The sequence below is a fragment of the Pleurodeles waltl genome, chromosome 8 (genome assembly GCF_031143425.1).
Source record: "Pleurodeles waltl isolate 20211129_DDA chromosome 8, aPleWal1.hap1.20221129, whole genome shotgun sequence".
Classification (NCBI taxonomy): Eukaryota; Metazoa; Chordata; class Amphibia; order Caudata; family Salamandridae; genus Pleurodeles; species Pleurodeles waltl.
The window spans coordinates 1,257,600,424-1,257,624,438 of record NC_090447.1 but is presented as its reverse complement, the minus strand read 5'-3'; the positions used below and the strand labels follow the sequence as shown (position 1 = coordinate 1,257,624,438).

Below are 24,015 nucleotides of genomic sequence, written 5' to 3'. Positions count from 1 at the left end.
GGTATTTACTTTGGATGCCTGCCAACATGAGTCTTGAAGTGTTCAGCTGAACTTGATAATTACCTTGCTTCATTGTGTTTAAGAAAAGTTGGGTATTTATCTTGGCTTTGGGCCAATGCTTCTATCTCAGCATTAAGGTTCTGTTGTTAGGCAACGCACAAGCTTTAGCAACCTCACTAGCAAGTGCTGTAAGACTATTGTTTTTGTTTCCTCTTTGTTTTCAACTATGTATTCTTTTGATATGCTCTGCTTTGTTACACATGATTATTAACATTTAAGGCAGTTTTACATTTCAAAGGGTTGCATTTAAGTAAGTGTATATCTGAGAGAATGCAGAATATAACACCGCCCCCCTTTTTCTTGTCTTTACCTGGTGATCCACCTATACCATGGAGTAAATGGAAAAAGGTTTTTCTTACATACATTCGAGTTTGTGGCAGCAATTTATCTGCAGACCGGAAAACTTCTATTCTCCAACATTGTCTGGGTGCAGAAGGTCAGGAGATTTTGGAGAATTTACCGGTAATTGATTCACCAGATGGAGCGGAAGGCGACACAAATTTGAATGAGTTTGAATTAACTTTGCTCAGGTTGGATAGACATTATCTCCCTAAAGTGTCCATTATTTTACAAAGGTACTACTTTGGTAAATGTAAGCAAAGTGAAACTGAGACAGTGGAGGATTTTGTGACTGCTTTGCGTAAATTGGCTGCCCAATGTAAATTTGGTGACACTTTGGAGGAGCGCATTAGGGACCAATTTATGCTGGAATGTAAGAGCAACAAGATTAGAGAAGCCTTGTGGTCCAAAGGTGATCCAAATTTGGATGAAGTTATAATGGTGGCAAAACAAATTGAACATTCTGAACTTTGCATGGAAAACTTAAGAAAATCAAAAAATGCCTTGAGGGATATCCAGTTAGTTGAAACCAAGGTGGCAACAAAGAAACCGACTGGATCACTCAAATCTAAACTGTTATGCTATAGGTGTAATTCTTCATCACACTTAGCCAATAGCAAGGATTGTCCAGCAATTAACATGTTATGTAAAAAATGTGGTAAAAGAGGGCATTTTGCTAGATGTTGCAAGTCAAGTGAGAAGAAAATGGTGAAAGTGAATGAAATTGAGTATGCTTGCAGTGATGAAGAGGAAGAGAAGTCGTTTGTGTTACAGGTTGTTAATGATGTAAATTGTATTGCAAGGGTAAATTGTGATTATCCCATTGATGAGGTTGATGTAAATGGGATCAAGGTTTCCATGATGATGGATTCAGGCGCAAAGTTAACCCTGATTTCGGAGTCAGATTATTTGAAATACTTTGTCAACAATGTGACTCTTCTCCCTCCGGATGTTATGCCGTTTAGTTATGGTGGGAAACCTATTGAGTTAAGAGGGTACTTTGAGGCTAAGATCACGTTCAAGGGAAACGTAATTGAAGGAAAAATATATATTCCTGTTGTGGGTGACACGATTTTGGGATGGCCTCATCAAAAATTACTTAATATTATATTGAATCCTAATGCTAACCCTCAAGTTCAAGTGCAGAAGGTATGTATGGAGGGTGAAGATCTCAAGAATGAATTTCCTGAGGTATTTTCCAACAAAATTGGGTGTGTTAAGGGCTACAAGCATCGCATTGTACTTAAGAAAGGAGCAATACCTGTAATGTGCAAAGTTAGAAGTATACCCTTTAGTGTAAGGGACAATGTGAGAAAGGAACTTCAGAGATTAGAATCAGAAAGTATCATTGAAAAAGTTGAGGCTGCGGAATGGATTGCACCCATTGTGGTTGCCTCTAAGGCCAATGGAGACATAAGATTGTGTGTGGACTTGCGCAATTTAAATAAGGCAGTAGTTGAAGACAGGTTTCCCTTACCCAACATAACTGAAATGATAAGTTCGTTAGGTAATGCTAGATTTTTCACTACTTTGGATCTCAGCTCGGCTTATCACCAGGTTCAGCTTTGTGAAGAATCTAAAGTGTTGACTTCCTTTATCACTCCTTTTGGTGTTTATAAATTCAACCGGATGCCGTTTGGTCTATGTTCTGCGGCTTCGGTCTTCCAAAGACTCATGAATGAGCTTCTTGGTGAGTTGCCTTTCGTGAAATTTTTTCAAGATGATGTTCTCATATTCTCCAGTACTCTTGAACAACACAGAACATCTGTGAGGAGTGTGCTCAACATTTTCCGGAACAAAGGTATAACTCTTAAAGGGGATAAGTGTAAGTTTAAAAAAAATGAAATCTCTTACCTTGGACACATGATTACTGCAGAAGGTGTAAAGCCGGAAGATGATCTAGTGAAATCTATTATCAAGCTTACTGTACCTGAAAGTAAGTCTGATGTGCAGACGTTCTTGGGAATGGTGGAATATTATTCTAGGTTCATTCCTGATCTAGCTAAAAGAACTTGTGCTATTAGAAACTTACTTAAAAGTCGATCTGTATTCATGTGGGACTCAGAATGTCAAAGGGAATTTGATGACTTGAAAGAGAGATTGTCATCGGCGCAATCCTTAAATAGTTTCCAACCTGGCCTTCCGTGCTCTATCACTACGGATGCATCTGAGAAAGGGTTAGGTTGTGTTTTGAAACAACTTAGTGGTGATGAGAACAAAACCATTGCTTTTGCGTCAAGGAGTTTATGTGGAGCGGAGTATAAATATTCTACCATTGAAAAAGAGGCTTTTGCAATTTTTGGGGCTATAAAGAAATTCAAACAATTTCTGTGGGGAACTAAATTTGTGGTGTGCACTGATCACAAACCACTACGTGAGATTTTTGAGAAGAAGGGTTTGGATAATGTTTCAGGTCGTATTTGTAAATGGATTGTGGGCCTACAGGATTATTTTTTTCGATGTAAAGTATGTGCCAGGTTGTGAGAATAAAGCTGCAGACTGTTTATCCAGACTCAGAAATAAAGGAGTGGGAGAAGATGACCCTGAAAGTTCCTGGTGGGTAGATGAGGAGGTGAAAGTATGTGCTGTAACGGATGGATGTGTTACTGAGGAAGAATGGAAACAAGGAGTGGATGATGATGTTGAACTTTCCCGTGTGAGAGATTTACTTTCTGTTGGTAAGGTTTTAGATAAAAGTGAGAGTATAGGTGATGGTTTTGGTAAGATTTGGCATGAATTGTCCATTCAAAATGGAATTGTGTAAAGAGGGGAAAGGTTGATCCCGCCGTGCAATTTGCGTGAACGTATTATGGATCTTGCTCACAGTGGTCATCATGGGATCTGCAAAACTAAAGAAAGACTTAGGGGAGTGTATTGGTGGCCAGGGATGGATTTATCTATCGAGAGAAGGGTGCGTGATTGTGTGGAGTGTAATGTTGCAGATAAATCGTTGAAAGTCAGAACTCAACCCATGATACTCAAAAAAATTCCCAGTGAGGTGTGGGATTCTGTATCTATTGACATTTTGGGGCCTTTGAATTATAAATCTCATTCAAAGTATGTGGTGGTCCTCATGGATGAGTTATCTAGATGGCCGGAAGTCAAGATTGTCTCTGAGGTGTCTTCTTTGACTGTTTTAGAATTCCTCACTGAAGTATTTAGTAGAGAGGGTAATCCTAAGTCTATTTTGACCGATAATGGAGTTCAATTCACATCCAAACTTATGTGTGAGTTCTTGAGGAAAAGAGGGATTTTACACAAAAAGAGTGCATTATATCATCCAGAAACCAATGGCATGGTAGAACGCTTCAACAGAACATTAAAAGAGACTATCCAGTTAGCTAATCATTTAAATTGTGATTGGGAGTATATGGTGAAGAAGAAGGTTGAGGAATATAGGTTCACCCCTCACACTAGCACTGGTCAATCTCCGTTCATCATGTTCAGGAAACGTATACCTCACACTGTGATAAATCCACCGTGGGTTAAAAATTATACCAAGGAACATCTCAATTATGAGGGCAGGAGAGTTTCAGTAAGGAGTAAGCATTTGTCCTGCCAGGAGAAAAGAAAACTTGTGTATGATGCGAGAAAATCTGTAAAGGAGATGCATTTTGGGGTAGGGGAGTTAGTTAAAGTCAAATTACCAGGGAGAACTGGTGGAGGGCAGTCTCACTTTAGTAGAGTCTTTAAAATTATTAAAGTCTATAAAGGAGCGGTTAAATTGGATGATGGACGTGTATGGAATCTCAATAGAATTGTCAAAATAAAATAATGTGTATATATTAATAGTTATTTAGGAATCTCAATAGGAATGTCAAAATAATATTATGTATATATGTTTATAGTTATTTGTTTGAAGGGGAAAGATGGTGTGGTATTCTGTTTGTTGGGGAAACTATGTATGCAAATTGTAATTCAAGGTTCAGGTAATTATATCTTGCCCCTTTACGCTTCGTTTATTTATGTTATGTGAAATGGTATCTTCCTGCTCTCCCTGCTCTTAGAACGGTACTGCCTGGAATGTGGGGATTGGAGGCAGTTAAAGACGGAGCTGAGCAGGAGCGGCTGGGGTCTTTCATTATTCAGGACTTGAACAAATAAACAAGTGTTCCACTTTTTGAATTGGTATTTTTCTTATGGATTTACTTCAATGTGCTGTACAAATGTAAATAAATAAATAAATAAATCTCAGGCGCTGCCTTCCAATGGTGCTTGTTTACTTTTTATTCTCTGACTTCACTGAGAGGATTTCTGTGACAATCTTGCTGGATATTGGGGGTAGGAAAGAGTTTTTTTGTAGCACACAACAACATTTAAATGAACTGTGTAAGCATTTCAGAATATATCAGAATTATGAAGGCAGAAATGAAGCACATTTTTTTTATTTCTGAAGTGTGTTGGAAACAAATACTTTGATGAGATCAAAACGAATCATTAAACTAGGTGAATCAATTTCCACACATTTTCATCTGTGCACTGTATAGGTATATTAGAAAAACTGTGTCTGTGCTAATGTAATGGCCAATTCAATTGAAATGTGTTGTCTGTAATGACAGTGTGCTACCACACCATGAATACTCCACTCTACGCCACTCCACTCTTCTGTGGCACTCCACACCACTGCACTCTTCTCTGCACAACTCCACTCTATGCCACTCTGCAACACTGCACTCTGCGCCACTGCACTCTATGCCAGTACACTCTATACCAATGCACTTTACTCTGTAACACTCAACTCCATGCCCCAGCACTCTACACCAATCCATGGTATGCTACTCTAATCTATTCTGCCCCTCTCTATGCCATTACACTCTATGCCAATCTTTGCAACTGCGCTCTTTCCTGCACTACTCCCCTCTGCACCACTTCACTCTACACTGAAACAATCTACTCTATGCTACTGCACTCTATGCCAGTCTGCTCCACTCTGCGCCACTTCACTCTGCACCACTTGACTCTATGCCACTGCACTCCAATCTACTCTCAACCACTGGTCTCTTTGCCAATGCACTCTACACCACTGCACGCTACTCTGCATCCCTGTACTCTAAGCCCCTGCTCACTATGCCGCTGTACTCCACCCTACACTTCTGCAGTCTGCCACTTCTTTGCAACAATGTACTCTTTGCCCCTGAACTCTCCTCTCTTCTGTGCACTGTTCCACTCCATGCCAAATCACTCTGTGGCATATTGTGTTGCCTTTTCGAACTTGAAGGATCGTTAAAGCAGCTAGTTTGTGAAGTGCACCTAGTTTCGGTCAAAAATGTTGGTAGTAGTGTCAAGTTTGTAAGCACTTGTAAAAGTGTGCATTCAAGGCTGCGCCATATCACTGTGACACAACCCTCTCAAGTCCTCAAAGAAGCATACTTGTCCTCCCACAATAAATTGGGAGCAATACGTACTTCCCATCCATGCTTTCCATTGCGTGCTAATATTCAAGTCTATCTGCCCTTGAAATCCATGTTGTTCCCCATTACCGCTACTGATTTTAGCTGATTGTGTTTAAGTGCTTCCGAACGTAGTGGACCATTCTAAAATATTCCCTCATTGGGTCTTGTCATGCACTCTGGGCAAACGTCTGCTGCTCTTGAAAAGTAAGAAATGTAGAACATGCTTCATGCGTTTCTATGTACTGGATTTTTTCTTTTCAACTATTTCCCTGTGCAGAACAATTGTGCACTGAGTTGCTTAGTTAGTTCCACTTGGGCCTTCGCCACCGTATATGTATCTGGTTATGAGTTGCACAAGTGCAGGCCTCTCATACGCAGTTAACGGTATAAGCAAACACTAAAACTAATACGGCATTAGGGGAAATACGATGTTTTTAATTATCTCTATTCTACCTGCTAAGGATAGTAACTGAATGATCCCTGCAAGTAATCTTGTAGATTAGCTTCTGAAAGAGTGTAATTTTCAAGTTTCGATTCCGGATGATTTGAGTAATGGCATACCCAAATACTTAAACTTTAGTTTATTTACACACATCCCCTTTGAGCCCCCTTTCTTCCTTGCCCCTTAGCTTCTTGATGATTGCCATGCATTTGTTGGCAAGGAGAATTCTGAATGGCTCCATTAAGAGGCAGTATCACTGGGGAGCACATGGGCTTTGTGGGAAACAGATTTTATGAGCATCAGAATATTTCCCAGGGGTGTATTGTTACCGCTTTTGTAATGGGACCTTTTGTATTCATGTGATGATCATGTGCAAGTGTTGAACTACTGTATGACTGCTATGTCGTACCTGTAAAACTAAGGGGGTTATTACAACTTTGGAGGAGGTGTTAATCCGTCCCAAAAGTGACGGTAAAGTGACGGATATACCACCAGCCATTTTACGAGTTCCATAGGATATAATGGACTCGTAATACGGCTGGTGGTATATCCGTCACTTTACCGTCACTTTGGGACGGATTAACACCTCCTCCAAAGTTGTAATAACCCCCTAAGTGTCTGTTTGACATGCATTTAATCTAACTATCCATGTGCCAACTGGGTGCCATGGGGATTAGTCACACATGGCAGCTGAGCACCTTAAATTTTAACAGTAGTTGATGTTTTAGTGTGTCATGTTGGTATTTTAGAATTAATGTTCTTACACATGTGCCCTGATGTTGTACTTGTTTGACAAATCTTCTGAAAACTTTCCAAAAACGTATACTTCAACACAGAGTTGTATCTCAGGTGAGCTGGTTTCCTCCTGTATTGAAGGTGCACTCTGGGGTGGTTTGTATACATTTATCTGATACTAATTTCGGTATTTTTGGAGTCTCAGCTGGAAAATTGTGTGGTTTAGAAGTAAGAACTATTGCACAAGCCACTTGTAGCACAGATGATTTTGCCGGAAGTTGACCTAACAACAGTGCCTAGATTATGATTTCCATTTTATCAAATCTGTCTTGAAAGCTCTTTGTAAATAATTTCAGTTCTTCATTTTACTGATATATTTATAATTTATTGTCAATTAAAGAGAATTCTGGACTGAGGGCCTGATTTAGAGCTTTACTATAGGGTTACTCGTTCACAAACTTGAATGATATCATGTCTGCGATATTATGATTCCTTTATATCCTATGGACATCGTAATATGGCGGACGGGATATCCGTCACGTTTGTGACAGAGTAACCTGTCCACCAAACTCTAAATCAGGCCCTAAGTAACGCCCTTATCAAAAGTGCCTTTTCTGTGCCAGAATGCCAGTTTTTTTAAGTGTTTTCTGAAATGTTTCATGTTCTCTTTTACATTACAGAAGTGTCTGAGATCGTATTTGTCATCCAGAGTCAAAGTAATTCTTATCACGCAAGCAAGGCAGAAGAACTGAAGCACAGTCTTCTGAAACAGGCAGCAGATCTTAGCGAGGTATGTGTAGACATAATGCCCGTAATATGTGTGTTGTGTAAAATGTGATTCTATAATGAAGTGTTGAACTATAAATTATAATAATCAGAATTCACAAGAGTTTTAAATTTAGAACGCGTCTTGAATAAACAGAATTATGTATTTGTGCTCTGTGCACAGAGATAAAACTATCACCCCTGAGTTGCAATACATGTAATCCATGGGCTCCAAATGTATTTTAACAGACTTCAGTTTGATGGACTATTGTGATTGAAACACAGAATCCCAAATCAATTGATTTTCCAGCTGTACACAAAATGACACAGGTCTGAAGACAGAGACTGTACAAATCCCATGTATTCTGTCCTCACAAAATTTCCAAATTACGCCTTCCTTACAATCATTGCTGCTGCTTTGTCAATACAGAGGCAATGTAATTGCTTAATCCAATCAGATTTTTACACCCAGAGTTTTTCGAAGGTACAGTTTTCTGTGGCTTTTTCAGTAAATACCGACAAAATGAGTGTGCAGGGTTCCCTGACCGAAGTACCAAACCATGGCTTCCTATTTTCTGTGGGTTTCTTTGCTTCAGATATTCGGGATCGTATCTTCCCCTCTCTTACTATTATCAATTCAATGCAAACAGAGGAAATCCAATAAATTAAAGTGTGTGTTTTCAAATACATGAGCCCATAAAAGTTGCTTTGCTTCTATCTCGCATTCTTTAATGGAAACACATCAACACTTTGAGGACGATGAGGTGCAGAGACTAGGCTCTCTCTGCATGTGCTCAAATGCTGATGTCCCCTTGATTCCAGAAAGTATCTGACTGCCTGGTCACCTTAAGATTCAGTCCACTCACATCCACCATAAATAGGCCAACAACCGATAACAGCATTGTTATATGCTGACAACATTGTGTTATGGAACTTATCTGGCATAGTTCTACAAAACCTAATGAACTCTTTATCCAAATACTCTTATGACCAACGAGTTGGTTATAAACTTTGAGAAAGCTAACGTAGGTATGTTTGAGAATAGGGTTCTCCGAAGGAAGACGTGGCATTGTGAAGATAACCCTGTGGCCACCGGAAGCTAGAAGTACCTAAGAATATGAGTGCGCTGGTCTCATCGTTTGCGCCTGAATACATTGAAAGCAAGGGTGGCACCTCAAATCACAGCATTACAGACTCTGGCTACCAAATTCAAAAGCCCCTCCTGGCAGCCCCTGATAACAGTAATAACAAGTATTTGCAATGCAATGGGTCTCGCGTTTGCTCGAGTTAGAGCTATTAGCATTGTAAACTCCTAACCGGACTTTATTTGCCACATAAACTGAAAATGAAAAGTAAAACAGTTTCACATAAGTGAGTCGACAGCCGCAATGAGTGAGAAGCAGATGCACAAAAGGAAACAGAATTTCGCTTGCAGTGAAAAGTATCAGCAAAAATGCAATTATCCATGTTACCATCAAAAGTGCAATTATCCATGTAACCGGCAAAAGTGCCGTTATCCATGTAACAGGGTTGATGTCATGCAAAGCGCTCAACTACTCCCCAGCGAGATTGCGCTGCCTAGGAAATAAAGAGAAAAAGTAGTCCAGAAACCATGCTGAAAACATGGAGCCTCGTATGTTTTCAGTAGTTGGCCGGTGTGCTCGAGGAGGGATAAACACTGGAAAAGGCATGACGTATGCATGCCTTTCACTAATGAAATCAAGCGCATTTTAAGAGGCAAGCCCACAAACCAACCAAACTGATGGGCATGATTACAAGCCCATAGAGAGATTACAACAGGGACAGAGCACTTTGCGCTCTCGACCCTAAAAATGAAGTTTTTGCCCTCCTTGACATATGACCTGTCAACCTTCCATAGGAAATTTATGCTTCTTGAACAAAGTCCAAAACAAAGTCTTCTGTCTCCTCGTTGCCTTGATGCAAAGTGCCTCTCCAGCACAGATTCCACTGGAATTTGGCCTCCAAGAACAGAAAGTTTTTGCAAGCAGGAGCTCTTCTCAATTACATTTCCCTACTTAAGGAGGCAAAAACAAACACATTAAGAGGTCTATTATGGCAAGAAATTGCTTTTAATACATCCAAGAACACAAACAGCCGGGCAGCAAGAATATCGGCCGCAGTAAAACTTTTGAATGCGGAAAAGGTCGGGCATTCTAATCTGACAAACCAGCAGTTTAAGCGAGTCCTAATAAACAATCTAGACAGATCTGGTGGGAAGATAAAACAAAATTTAGACTGCACAAAAACACATGGGTGACCAGTCATATTTGTAAGGCTCCAATTGTGCAACCTCATATGTGTAACATCTTGAGGAACCACTTGATAATCAAAGTCCTCCAAGCTAGATTTGGAATTCTTCTATCAATTGACAATTTACCAAAATGGCACCCACCAAGGGAGAACAAGACTTACTGGTTTTGCGCAATTTAAGAGAAGATTTCTTGCACTTCATATGCATCTGCCCAGTCCTGCTGCTATGACACAGAATGCTCATTCGAAACCTTTTCAATTTAAATGGTATTAGAACCTGTCGACAGGAAGTTTTGTATGGAAAGATCCACCCACAAGACTTAGTGTGTTTTGCGAACTTTCTCCTAAAAGTGGATCTCTGAATCAGACTCAGTTTAATCCACGGGGGCTCAAGAAAAATTTATCCTCAATAGGGCAATTCTCCTGCTCTTATAAGGTCCAGTAATGCTGCACTTTTGCTTTACTGATGAGGGGCTCGAAGGAGTGGACTAATTGAACAAGACACTGGAAGGATCAGTTTGCACATTTGTTCAAAACTGCCTATTGCTGTGAATAGATCAAATGACAAGAAACACTAGATTAGCAATTCTTCCTTTTTATAGTATTTAAACAATCCTCTACAAAGCAGCCTAAGGGAAAAATGTCTTTAAAGCAAACGCTTAAGCTCTACCAGTCTGGGTTGCTGAAACTCACTTCATTTCGGAACATTGGTCTAGTGTTGAAATGCACCTAATTTTCCCTGCAGATGATACTAACTTTTCCTTCTAATCTTTGTCTTTTTAATTCTTATGGTGGTTACACAAATGTCCCAAGAGAGAAATGTCTTCCAAGCGAATATCAGATTTTGCTAGCTTGTACTGCTGAAACTTACCATATTGGGAACTCTATTCTATCTATGGACTTTAATTTTAGCAGCACAAACAAACTAACCTTATAGATGATTTCGATCTCGATTTTATCCTTGTCTTTTAACTTTTTTTTTTTTTTACCATGGTCATACAAATGCCCGAATATTGATGAACTGCCAATGCTTGTCACTTTCACTCTACAGTTGCAATGTTTTTATTAACTGAGCAAATAAAATTAAGTTACAGAGTTACCTTATGCATAGTTGATGGGGAATTAACAGTACAGGGAGAAGCAAGCCAGAACAAGCATTGGCAAAACCAACAGGTTTGGTTTTAATGTGCTAAAACTGGCAGACATAGACACAAACAAATGCTGTTTGCATAGGTTAGCACATTTAAGCCAGACCTGTTGGCTTTTGTTGTGATACATACCACAAAAACGGCATGTGGTTAAGCAAGCTTTATTCTCAAACGCAGCCCCGACTGCAGCACATAAATACCCAGCTACAAATCTTTGCCTGTACCGGCAAACTGCCTCCCTCGAATCCCCTCCCCACATCCCATTCCGAACACTTCCTTGCTCACGTGGATTACACAGGGCGAACCCAGCTGTTTACATTCCATTCCCATTATAACACTTCTCCCCCTTTACATTTATGCGACCTCTATATACACATTTTCACCAAAAGAATACTTTGCATTATAGCACTATAGCTTTAAACAAAACACTATATAATATTATTAATAAATCTAACAGATTTTCTATAACGCTTGATGAGATCAATATATCCATTTGCACACAAAATCACTAAGCTTTCCTGGTCTTGTGATTTACCAAAGAAAACTTTGCATTACAGCACTTCAGCTTTAAACAGAACACTACATAATATTATTAATAAATCTAACAGATTTTCTATAACGGTTGATGAAATTAATATACCCATTTGCACACATAATCACTAAGCTTTCCTGGTCTTGTGATTCTCCTACCGCATCTACTGAACTTATCTTTCTCTTCGGTTGTCCCACACTCTTGTACCTGAACTCAGTTATCTCTATCTGCCTGTGCGACATTAGTATGTTTTGTTGAAACATTGACCTCACTCTGCAAATGCATATTATTCATCATTACCTCATCCATTAACCATCTGGTCTTAGTCACATCATTATTTTCTCTACCCCTGTATGGTGAGACTCTGCTTAAATGCCACACTTTTCCATCCTCCAGTAGTACGGCATTACACAACACTTTTACAACTTTTAGGGGTGGATAGAATTTTCCCTTCCCATACTTTTTTAAACCAGGGACTTTCACCTTAACCCAATCACCCACCTGTACATTTACAACCTTGCATTTGTGTTTGCTGTCAAAATATTTATTTGACCGAGTTTGTGCAATTTTAATATTCCCTTTAACATCTTCAATTGTCCAGATGCTCTTTCTTCCACCCATCATACATCCTATATTATCTTTTCTTAACGGGATCCTTCCTCTCATTATTTCAAAGCGACTATGACCCGTAGCACTACAAGGTGTTGTCCTATATGACCAAATCGTCCTCCACAGCTCCTTTTCCCAACACAATTTTGCACTATCTGCTAACTGCATACTATTCTTCACCACCCTGTTAAAGCGCTCAACAGCCCCATTACCAGCAGGATGATAATTGGAAGTAGTTATATGTTTGACACCACATCTCCCCAAAAATGCCTTAAATTTATCAGACGTGAATTGTGGTCCATTATCTGTAACTATGACCTTAGGAAAACCCTCTCTCAAGAAAACCTTATCCAAAAATTCAACAATTGACACAGAATCTACTTTACACATAATTTCAATTTCTGGCCATTTAGAGAAATTATCAAATATCACCACAATATATTTGGACTCCCCTTCTGCATGTATATGTCCCGTGATATCTAGAGCTATCTTTTCCCAAGGCATGTCTGGACATTTAATAGGAACTAAAGGCGGGTTAAATGTAGACAAGGTCTTCTCGGAATCATTGCACAAAATACATTCTCTCACTTTCCTTTCCACGGCCATATCTATACCAGGCCACCAATACAATTGTTTAATCTTGCTTTTGGTCTTTGATAAGCCAAAATGGCCATCATGGCAGATATCCAATATTTTATCCCTAAGCACCACCGGGGGAATAAGTCTACCATTACGCATTAATCTACCATATTCTACTGACAATTCCTCCTTCATCTCCCAAAACACCTTTACACTATCTTCCAGCTTTTGCTTAAGTGGCCACCCATCACATAACAACTTTTGAACTTTACTCAACACTGCATCTTCATCCAAAGCTTTGTTCCACTCCTCTACAGTGATCCCGTGAACATCTTCTACAATGTCAGCTACACAACAATCCTCCAATTCATTCACTTTTTCCTCACTTCCAGGCAAAGGCATCCTACTTAGAAAATCAGCGGTTTTTATTTTTGACTCCTGGCACCTAACGTATTTCGTATTTATAATCTAAGAGCCTTATGGATAAACGGGCAATACGTGGAGAAGCTTTAAATAAACCTTTCGTAGTCAACACCTTAGTGAGTGGTTTATGGTCGCTTCGCAAGATAACATTTGTACCCCATATGAACGACCGGAAATGCTCTAAACCCCATACACATGCAAGATCTTCCAGCTCAATAACAGAATATTTTGCTTCAGTGATTGAGTGGGAGGCAAATGCAATAATACATTCTTTACCACACTCATCCACTTGAGTAAGAACAGCACCCAAACCTCTGCTACTGGCATCCGTAGTAACAATGCATTGCAAGTTCGGATCAAAACCTTGTAGTGCAGGTGCTCTAATGATGTCATCTTTAATCATATTGAACGCTGCCTCACACTCCTCAGACCACTCAAACACACATTTCATTTTAATAACTGTCTAATGGGAAAAGTCTTATGGGAAAAATTATGCACATATTTAGCATAATACTCTGCCAGCCCTAAAAATGCTCTGACCTCATCTTTATTTGTAGGCGCTGGTGAATCTTTTATCGCCCCCACTAAGCTAGCTTTAGGTTCAACACCCTTACCACTAATCTTGTGTCCTAAATAAGTGATACTCCGTTTAGCAATTTTACACTTGCTGTATTTAGCCGTGAGTCCATTGTCCCTCAACACCTGAAGAACATTTTTAACCTTGGCATCATGATTTGTGCTTGTATCACCCATAATTAAGATGTTGTCTTGGAAAAAGAACACATCTTGTAATTTGCTAAATAATTTAAACATTAGCCTTTGAAACATAGCAGCCGCCGATGCCAATCCAAAAGGACCCCTGACAAATTGATAACAGCCGAAAGGTGTAATAAAGGCAGTCAATCTACGGCTATCTGGATGTAACGAAATTTGGTGATATGCCGAAGTAAAGTCAATTGTGGTAAACCATTCTTTACCTTAAGTTAGAGCTACGATGTCATTGATTCTTGGTAAAGGGAAATGGTCTACCAAAATTTTCTTATTAAGGTCCCTAAGGTCAACGCATAATCTCAATTTCCCATTAGAGCGTCTTGCCACTACCAATGGAGAAATCCAATCAGACGCTTCAACTTGCTCTATAATGCCAGCCGTTAATAACTTACTCAATTCGCTAGATACTTCACTTCGAATACTTAAAGGCATGTTTCTTGCTTTATGTACGACAGGAACAGCATTCTCCTTCAATAAAATCCTATGTTGAAACTTTTTCAAATTACCACTGGTACCTGAAAACACTTGAGGGAATAGATCTTTTATGGATGACTCATTTACTTCTCCATCCTGAACTACAGACACTGGTTCTGCACCGTTTGGATCAAGGTTCATGCCTAAGGCACCTTGGTCCCACCAACCTAGAACTGAAGGCCCAGACTTAGATACATACATTTTGCACTTTGTCATACGATCCTTAAATACAAATGACAATTTCTTGTAACCTATTATATGGATTGGTTCACCCGTAAACTTTTTGGTGAAATGTCCGGTGCATCCAGATCTCCACCAACAACATTCCTACATTTTTTAACCAAATCATTTTGTTTACAATTGAATAGGGTGACCTACAGTCTGCAGTAACAGTGATAGTAACTCCTCCTACAGATATCTCACATTTCGGTTATTTCCGTGACCCATCAGAGACAGAGGATTCAACATCTTTTATATTAAGAACCCACATGTTCCTGTCATCACTGTCCGAGGTTGATGCTGAATCCGTGGCACCTTCTCAAATTTTAATCGCAGACTTTTTTTCCTCCTGCAGACTTTAACGAGATGGCCCATAATACCACATCCAGAACATTTCTGATTCCGGGCCGGACAGATCTTATCATTTGCATAATGACCTAACAAACCACACCTGAAACACGTAACGTTAGTCTTAGTCTTATGATCCCCTTTCTCCTTCTTGAATTTACTGGAAATATAATTTTTTGATTTACTGTCTGTCACACCCGAATCCTTCTTCGTTTCAGTAACCTTGTCGACAAGAACACCAGACTCAGCTCTGGAATCCTCCTCTTTTTTGTTTCTCCGCAAAACAGCTTTTGCACATCTCTCAGTCAATTCCACTTTTTTGACTACCTCTATTACCTCTTGTAAAGGCAATTCCCCTTTAGTCCACAAGCAATCCTGTATACTCTGGTTTGCAGCATGCATAACTATTTGATCTCTAATGAGCTCATTATGTAAAGTACCAAATCTACATGACAATGCCAAATTCTTCAAAGCAGATATGTAATCTTCAATTGTTTCATCTTTCTCCTGTTTTCTATGAAAAAATTTGTAGCGATTAATGCCAACAGAAACAGTGGGAGCATAGTATCTATCCAAATCTTCTAAAGCATGTATGAAAACATCTCCATATTCTCTTTGTTTTTTTTCAATTCTATTGTACGTTTTAAGACCTTGTGGTCCTAAACAATGTAATAAAATCTTCTTTGTTTTCTCTCCTGAGAAGTCATTATCTTCATCACATGCAGAAATATAATTCTCGCCATTCTTGCCATTTTGTAGATGTATCGCCACTGCCAAGTACAAAGGGTTGTGGTGATGCCATTGTATGTATTGTACACTAAATTGCTAACTAAACAGAAGGAATATCCTATAATTATTTCTAATTTGATGTATTCCGGTGTTGTCACAAAAATTGTAACCTAGTGGTCTAGTTGTAGTAATCCACAATAGAGCTTCAACAAGCACGGTCTGTGGTCTATACGTCAGAATTCCCAATCTGACTACACATGACCTGGTGTAAAGAGCTGTGGCACGAAGAGAACACAAACGGAGAACACGGTACGGACCGTGCAGCACGGTTGGTGGTTTAGTTGTCAGGTTTCTTTATCTGACCAATCACGGTGTGATGCTGCAATACTGAGGAGCGAGGAAGAGTTGCGGCGCGAGGAACACTGGAAGCAGGACACGCGATGCGCGCATGCACTGTAATACAACAGTATGTTTAAAAATGACCGAAACATACTCAGGTACACACCACAGAGTCACTTACTAGCATTACTCCTTGGTAAAGAACAATTTTCTCCCCGTAGATCACCAGAACACCACTCTACTGCTGATACTGTCCATTTAGAAGACCATAGGACGCGTGGTCGTCGGGGCTGTGAGTCACTCGTCGCCAAATTTGTTGTAATACATACCACAGAAACGGCGTGTGGTTAAGCAAGCTTTATTCTCAAACGCAGCCCCGAATGGCGCACATAAATACCCAGCTACATATCTTCGTCCGTACCGGCAAACTGCCGCCCTCGAATCCTCCCCCCACATTCCATTCCACACACTCCCTTGCTTGCGTGGATTACACGGGGCGAGCCCAGCTGTTTACATTCCATTCCCATTATAACAGCTTTGCCATTGCTAGTTTGTATTGCTGACATTTGAATTCGACCGTGACGAAAAGGCCTCTGATGTTCTTATTTTCCAGTTTTCTATTTCTTGATGCCTCTGTATCTGTCCTGCAACTATGCAGAGATCACACTAACAATTGAAAAACCCCAACTATGCTTTTGAACAGACATATCAGCACATACATTGGCACCTTGACGTTTGCAGGCCTCCTGAATGTTGTTTTATTTCAACTAAATGCACGTATGATGGGTTATGATGGTCATAGTCGATATCCTAGCCCTGAGTGACACTACTGTATGTTCTGAAAAAAGCAGGCAAAGGCACCTTAATACGTGTCGGTATTGTACAGCTGTTTATTTATTTGCCTAGAAGATTTGTTTCTATTACAGAGCCATTCCTTTTCATGCTTGTGTTTGTTATTTTGTGGGATTGCATTTTACCTGTAGCTCTACAAAACTCAGCCGTGGCTGATAGAATGCTGGCTAGGTGCAGGTTCTATTACATCATGGAGTTCTGGAGGGAGGGTTGAATCTCGCCACAGTAGGTGCCTGGTTAGAGAGGCTGTGAAGGGGTTTACTCCTGATGGAATAAAGGAACTTGTTGCAAAACACGGTTGTGTCCTGCGATATTACTACAATTTCTTGGTGACAAGTTCTCTAGGCACCTACCATCTGTCAGGAGAACCCCGAGATACGAACCCAGAGAATGCAGCGATGATTCAACAGGTGATTGTCAGCCCTCCAAAGAAACGAATCTGCAGTAGAGACAGTAGGATGCGCTGTCCCTTCATTAACTCTTATGCAAGGTGAAACACCGTTTTCCTCATTTCAGTCTGCGTTTGTTGGAAATTTTACTCAAGACTTAGGAGTGAAAGGATTTAACCGACCATGGTGTAAAGAGCATTCCAGCAGGATCAGTCGACCAGTACAAATTCCGCGTGTGGTCCCCACACGCTTATTGATGTAGACTGCATTATAGGCTCAGCCACTGTATTTCAACACCACGTGTGGCACTTGATGCAGGATAAGGCAATCTTTCAAGGAAAGGTGAGCCATACGCCTTATTCCACCTTTTTCTGCACTGTTCTCAGTATAACTGGAGCCAAAGTAGCGGAAGAGTCAGAGAGGTGCATGAAAGAAATGCAGAAAAATTATGGCTGTAATAAAGCTTCGTTAGAAATAGCAGAGGTGGACGAGGATCAAGATACTGTCAATGCAGTTCTCTAACACCAGTCTGAATACGAATAAAACCAGTAGCATGAAAACAGGAAGCACAACTACATATCCAGCAAAAGCAGGAAGCACAGTTTCATATCCAATGAAAAATCTATCTGGTATGTCCTACAGATGTGGGAGCACTTATCCCAGTGGTGATTCAAAACATTGCTTTACAATAGGCAAGGAATGTCGCATGTGCGGAAAAAAGGGGCACTATGCTAGAATGTTTCGAACTGTCAACAGAAAAATGGTAGAGGAGAGCAATGGTGAACACAGAGTATTGATTGTTAACAGTGCTCTGGATAAAAACAATAAGGCAATGATTGCTAACAATGCCCTGGATGAAAGCAATAAAGATTGGAAAATGAATACACACCCCAAGGCAGACTATAATTAATGGGAAAGTGGTATCATTGATGGGGTATTCTGGGTAGTTGTGTTGTATACCATTATACCCAAACAGTTGTTTGATCCAGTATGGCCGGAGGGATCTTTGCAAACCACAAGTCTGGTTTTGAAAGGCTATCAAGAAAAGAACATCTGAGTGGTTAGCTACATGAAAGCAATCATCAGGTTTCGGGCAGAATGACAAATGGGAAGGTGTATGTAGCAAGTAAAGGACCACGCATTCTAGGGTGGAGGCATATTGTGGTCAACCCGAGAGCAGTACACCAGGTGATAGTGGTAGAGGCTGATGGTCTGCACAAAATAGTGAAACAACATAATGGAGTATTTCAGAACAGGTTGGGACTTGCAAAACAGATTATGCATGAGATTAACGTAAAACAATGATGTACCAATAAAGCACACAGTGAGGAAGGTACCTATTGCTGTGAGTCATAAGGTGAAAGAAGTGTGATTGTGGACGACGTTATAGAACCTGTGGAGGCCACTGAATGGCTTTCACCAGTTGTTATTACAAAGAAGTCTAATGACTCGTTGAAATGCTGTATAGACTTACGGAGTCTTAATGAGAATGTGGTAATGGACTCATTTCATCTGCCAAACATTAACAAGCTTATTGTGACACTGTCTTGGGATAAATATTTTTCTAAGTTAGACCTAACAAGTGCATTTCATCAGGTTCAACTTCACCTGGACTCTAGATACTTTGCAGCTTTTATAACTTCAGTAGACACTTTCCAATTTAAGAGACTACTGTTTGGTTTATGCTCTGCGGCAAGTGTATTCCAATGATTGAACACAACTTTGATGTCTGGTGTCTCTAATGTCGTGTTCTTCCAAGATGACATTTTGGTGTTTGGAGAGAGCATTGAAGAACATAATAAAATCTTGGGTGAAGTATTGTCTAGGATTGGTGAATCTGGATGAACCCTGAGGAAGGAAAAGTGCAAATATTTATTGCAAGAAGTGGAATACCTGGGGTACTTGATAACTAAAGATGGAGTGAGGCCAAAGGTCGATTTAGTGAGTGCTATGGTGAATGTGGAGATACCCAATGACAAAGATAAATTGAGGTCATTCATGGGCTTAGCTGAGTATTATGTGAAATTTGGCCATAACTTTGCTCGCAAGCCAGAAAGTTTGAGACTTTTGTTAAGGAAAGGAAAAAAAAATGTTTGGGGAGAAGAACAGCAAAATGCTTTCATGCAAATCAAGAATGATATTGCAAATGTGGGAGTCCTTGTGCCATTTCAGTGTGGATTGAAAACTATTATCACAGTTGATGCAAGTGCAGTTGGTATTGGGGCTGTGATGCCACAAATTAATGGGTGTGTAGAGAAAACCGTAGTGTTTGCCTTGCATGCTTTGTCGGGGACTGAGAGAAATTACTTTGTCATAGAGCGTGAGGCATTAGCAGCAGCTTGGGCAACATCATATTTTCGTACCTACATGTGGGGTAGTCAAATACCCTTGAGAACCGGTCATAAGCTCTTGCTGAAGGTCCTGGAACCTGGCGGGACAAACGATTGCCCAGGAAGGTTGGCCAGGTTGGCGGTGAAATTGCAGGATTTTGATTGTAGGGGGGAGTGTGTTCCAGGGTGGAAAAACAAAGTAGCAGACTGTTTATTGAGGTTACCTTATAAAGCTGCAGAAGCTGTAGATTTCTATGCAGAAGAAGTTGTGGTTAATGTGTTGGATCCCACTGAAGGTTTAGAGGATAATGTCTCCAAGACAGAGTGTCTGAGTGCGATGAACAAAGGCAACATGATGAAGGGAGTAGTTGAAATGGTCACAGGAGGTGTATGGAGAGAAAGTACCTTTCCAGATGCTCTCTGGCCTTATCATAGGGTTGTGCAGAAATTCTTTACTAGGGGAAGGTGTTATTTTGAGGGGTTGTATATTCGTACCTCCCAGTTCTGTGCGACCCAAGCTTGTACATTTGGCTTATGCAGGTCATATGGGTCAAACAATCATGTTGAAAAAGTTGAAAGAAAGGTTTTGTTGGCTGCTTATGGGTGATCAAGTGAAAACATGGGTGCAGGAAAGTCGTTTATGTAAAGAGTCTGAGAAATGTTTGAGAGTTGTTTTAGGAGATTCTTGCCAGGTTTAGCAGATAGGGGAATTAAAGGAAGTATTGGGAAAAATTTCTTTGGATTTCATAGGTATTTTTATGTTTTACTGGATCAGGAAAAATTAGATGCAGTTATTGTGGATACCAAGTCTAGAAGGGCTTTTTATGAGGACCATTAAGGATAAATCTACAATTGCTGTTTTGGGTGAAGAGTTTCGAAGGGAAGGGATTCCTTCAAACTTACTTACTGACAATGGCGCACAACTCACCTCCTTAGAGATGTGTTTATTCTTGGACAATTTGGGGATTAAGCATGTGCGCACGTCATTGTACAATCCTCAAAGTAACGGTATGGTGGAGAGGGTCAACAGGCTGAAAAACGGGTTGATCAAGGGGACCGTGGAAATGGCATACAGTGCAGGGTTGTCAATTCAGAAAGCAGTAAAAGACATGCTCAGGGCTCATCACACCACAATAAATGTAAGCTATGGCAAAACTCCATTTGAAATGATGTATGGGAAGCTGCCTGGTTTTGAGTTGGTTCCATCTTGGATGCGTTTAGGTGGTGCTAAAAAGAAGAACGTAGGAGGTTCACGAGGTGAATGCTATTTACTCATTGTTGGAAGTGGTCCTTTCAGGCCAGGTCCCTGACACACACCAGAGGGTTGGAGACTGCATTGTGAGAGGGCAGGCACAGCCCATTCAGGTGTAAGTGACCACTTCTCCCTCCACTCTAGCACAAATGGTTCATCAGGATATGCAGGCTACATCCCAGCTCCCTTTGTCTCACTGTGTAGAGGTGATTCACAAACAGCCCAACTGTGAAACTGACCAGGGAATCCACAAACGGGCAGAGTCACTGAATGGTTTAAGCAAGAAAATGCCTACTTTCTAAAAGTGACATTTTCAAACTAACAATGTAAAACCCAACTTCACTAAAATATGTATTTTTACATTTTGAGTTCAGAGACCCCAAACTCCACATTTCTATCTGCTCTCAAAGGGAATCTCCACTTTGAAGTTATTTAAAGGCAGCGCCCATGTTAACCTACAAGAGAGATAGGGGTGCCTTACATGTATTAAAAAGGAAGGTTTAGGCTTGGCAAGTGGGTACACTTGCCAAGTCAAACTGGCAGTTTAAAACTGAACCTAAAGACACTGCAGTGACAGGTCTGAGCCATGTTTACAGGGCTACCTATGTGGGTTGGACAACCAGTGCTGTAGGCCCAATGTAGCATTTGATTTACAGGCTCTGGGCACCTCTACTGCTCACTACTAGGGACTTACTACCAAATCAAATATGTCAATCATGGATAAGCTAATTACACATACATTTTTCATAGGAGCACTTGCACTTTAGCACTGGTTAGCAGTGGTAAAGTGCCCAGAGTAGCAAAAACAGAGTCTAGCACACATCAACAACTGGGGAAGCAGAGGCAAAAAGTTAGGAGAGACCACGCCAGGGATGCCAAGTCTAACACCTGTAGCTCTGTAAGGCTCAGCCCTGTCTGATAAGATGCTGGCTAGGTGCAGCTTCTATTACATCATGGGGCTCTGGGAGCGGGGGAATTTGAATCTCGCCACAGCAGTTGGAGTAAGTGCCTGGTTTCAGAGGCTGTGAATGGGTTTACTCCGGGAGGAATAAAGTAATTTGTTGCAAAACACGTTTGTGTCTGCAACATTGCTACACTTCAGTCAGAGACATAACACAGTTGCTTAGGTTTTCTGATGGTGAGTATTTTTTTAATTGAAAAGCTTGTCCGTGAAACAAGATAATCCATGTGTCAAGTAATTGCGTTTTTTGTCCCTCGATTCAGACGCAAACCCTTGAAAACTACATTACTTGTTTTCATTATTAGAAGACCCATGCCATCCCCACTGAAAACTAACAAAATGTACTCCTCAATCTCATCATATCATACTTTATGAAGAGAGCACACTTTATGGATAGAGCAGAATCGAGCAGATCGCATTGAACTTCTTCCATGGCACTTTGGTCCATTTGTTGCCTCTCCATTATTTTATTTTGTTGTTGAATGTATGAGCCATAGAAACACAAGTGATGATTTGTGATTTGATGAAGAGCTTCAATATAGAGAAAAAACTGACTTATTTTCATCCATTGCCCCACGACTCTGCAGCACCCTGTGCCATTACTAGAGGCCACATTGCTATCCAGAAATAAAACTAATACCCAAGGGCAGTAGCTGTACTATGCTGCAGTACTTTAGAACGTCACCAAAGGCCCTCCCCCCCCGTGCATTACCAGATGAAACAAAGAACATTGACCCCACAGGATACTTGTAGAAAAATGGAACGAAACAATAGCAAAAAACTCAACTGTACTCTTGAGCACAGCTCAACATATTCACTTGCATTTTTATTTTTCTGGGTTTAATGGTTTTTGCCTTTTCCAATAAGTATAATAAATATGTCAGTGCTGAGTTATGAAGGTGATACTGGTTATTTTGGCTCTGAGTGAATCTCATGTATGTTATGGAAGAAGCAGGTGAAATGAACCTGCCGTGTACAGGTACTACCGGTCACTGCTACTCAGAAAGTGTCCTTATTCCGTGTATTGATTAGCCGTTAATCTATTTACCTAGAAGGTTCTTTTTTATTACTTAGCTATTTCTTTTTACTTTAAAAGCGGAAGATGTACATGGAGGTGATGATTTGCTCGACTGCTTGCTTGTCTTGCCAACCATTATTGCACAACATTAAGCTGCAGCAGTAGTGACTTGGCAGAGCACGGCGCACTGACTCATGTGCAGATGGCCACGGCAAGACCTGCCTCACTTGTGTAATAGTCTCTTCTGGTGCACAGTGGCGAAGAGCAGCTGAGTTCCCTAAATTGGCTCTTTTGCCAATCACCACCGAAAAATGCAATAATTTAGGGTGATCGAAAATGTGAAAGGCACTTCAAACAAGCAATGGCTCAAAGAGCTTGACTCAGAGAGATCAGAGTTTCGTGCTGTGACATTACTTTCAGCTGAGCTTAGGCCTCCTTGGTGAAAGAAAGGCCTACACAGTTTTGTGAAAGGATGACTGTCTCGTTCTCTTTTTCAGTTTTTACAGTTTTAATCTTACGCATGTAATTTTTTCCCTATTGCGTAGACTTTGTGAAGATTGGCCACTTCGGCACACTGATTGTATAAGCCGTATTCAGTCTGAAGCTCAATGTACGATTTAAGCACCATGCCAGCCATCAGATCGCTCAGGCTAGAAATCCCACTGACATTCCATTCAGGGAACCCTTATAGCTCCACCACATATCTAAGTGGTGTTCCTACTCAAAGTGGTGTCTGTTCCGTTAATGGTTTATCCCAACCCAGCAATTTCAAAGTGTGTTTCCGAATCTTTATTACTAGTTTAGTAGCTGGAGGAGAGAGGCATCTATGCTGCCACGATATAACAAGTGTTGTATTGCTACTCCACCCAAAGCCCATTTTTCGGAAAACTAAGCTGCGGCGTCTTTCAGTGCCATGCCACCATTTGTTAACATTAATCAGCTAGGAGGTTGTATAGTAGGACTATCCGTCGGCCTCCATGATCTGTACCTCGTATGTTAACTTGAAGCGTTTTGCCAGGGCCATCCGTGGAAACCCT

At 40.5% G+C, this 24,015-nt stretch overlaps 1 protein-coding gene across 1 annotated transcript in view; it reads left to right on the top strand.

Moving 5' to 3' along the window:
• The window catches only part of B3GLCT (beta 3-glucosyltransferase), a 902,740-nt gene that overhangs the window by 160,074 nt on the left and 718,651 nt on the right, over positions 1–24,015 (top strand). The window contains exon 4 of the mRNA XM_069205575.1: positions 7,650–7,759. Within this exon, the coding sequence (XP_069061676.1) occupies positions 7,650–7,759 (110 nt within the window). The remainder of the gene's footprint in view (positions 1–7,649; positions 7,760–24,015) is intronic.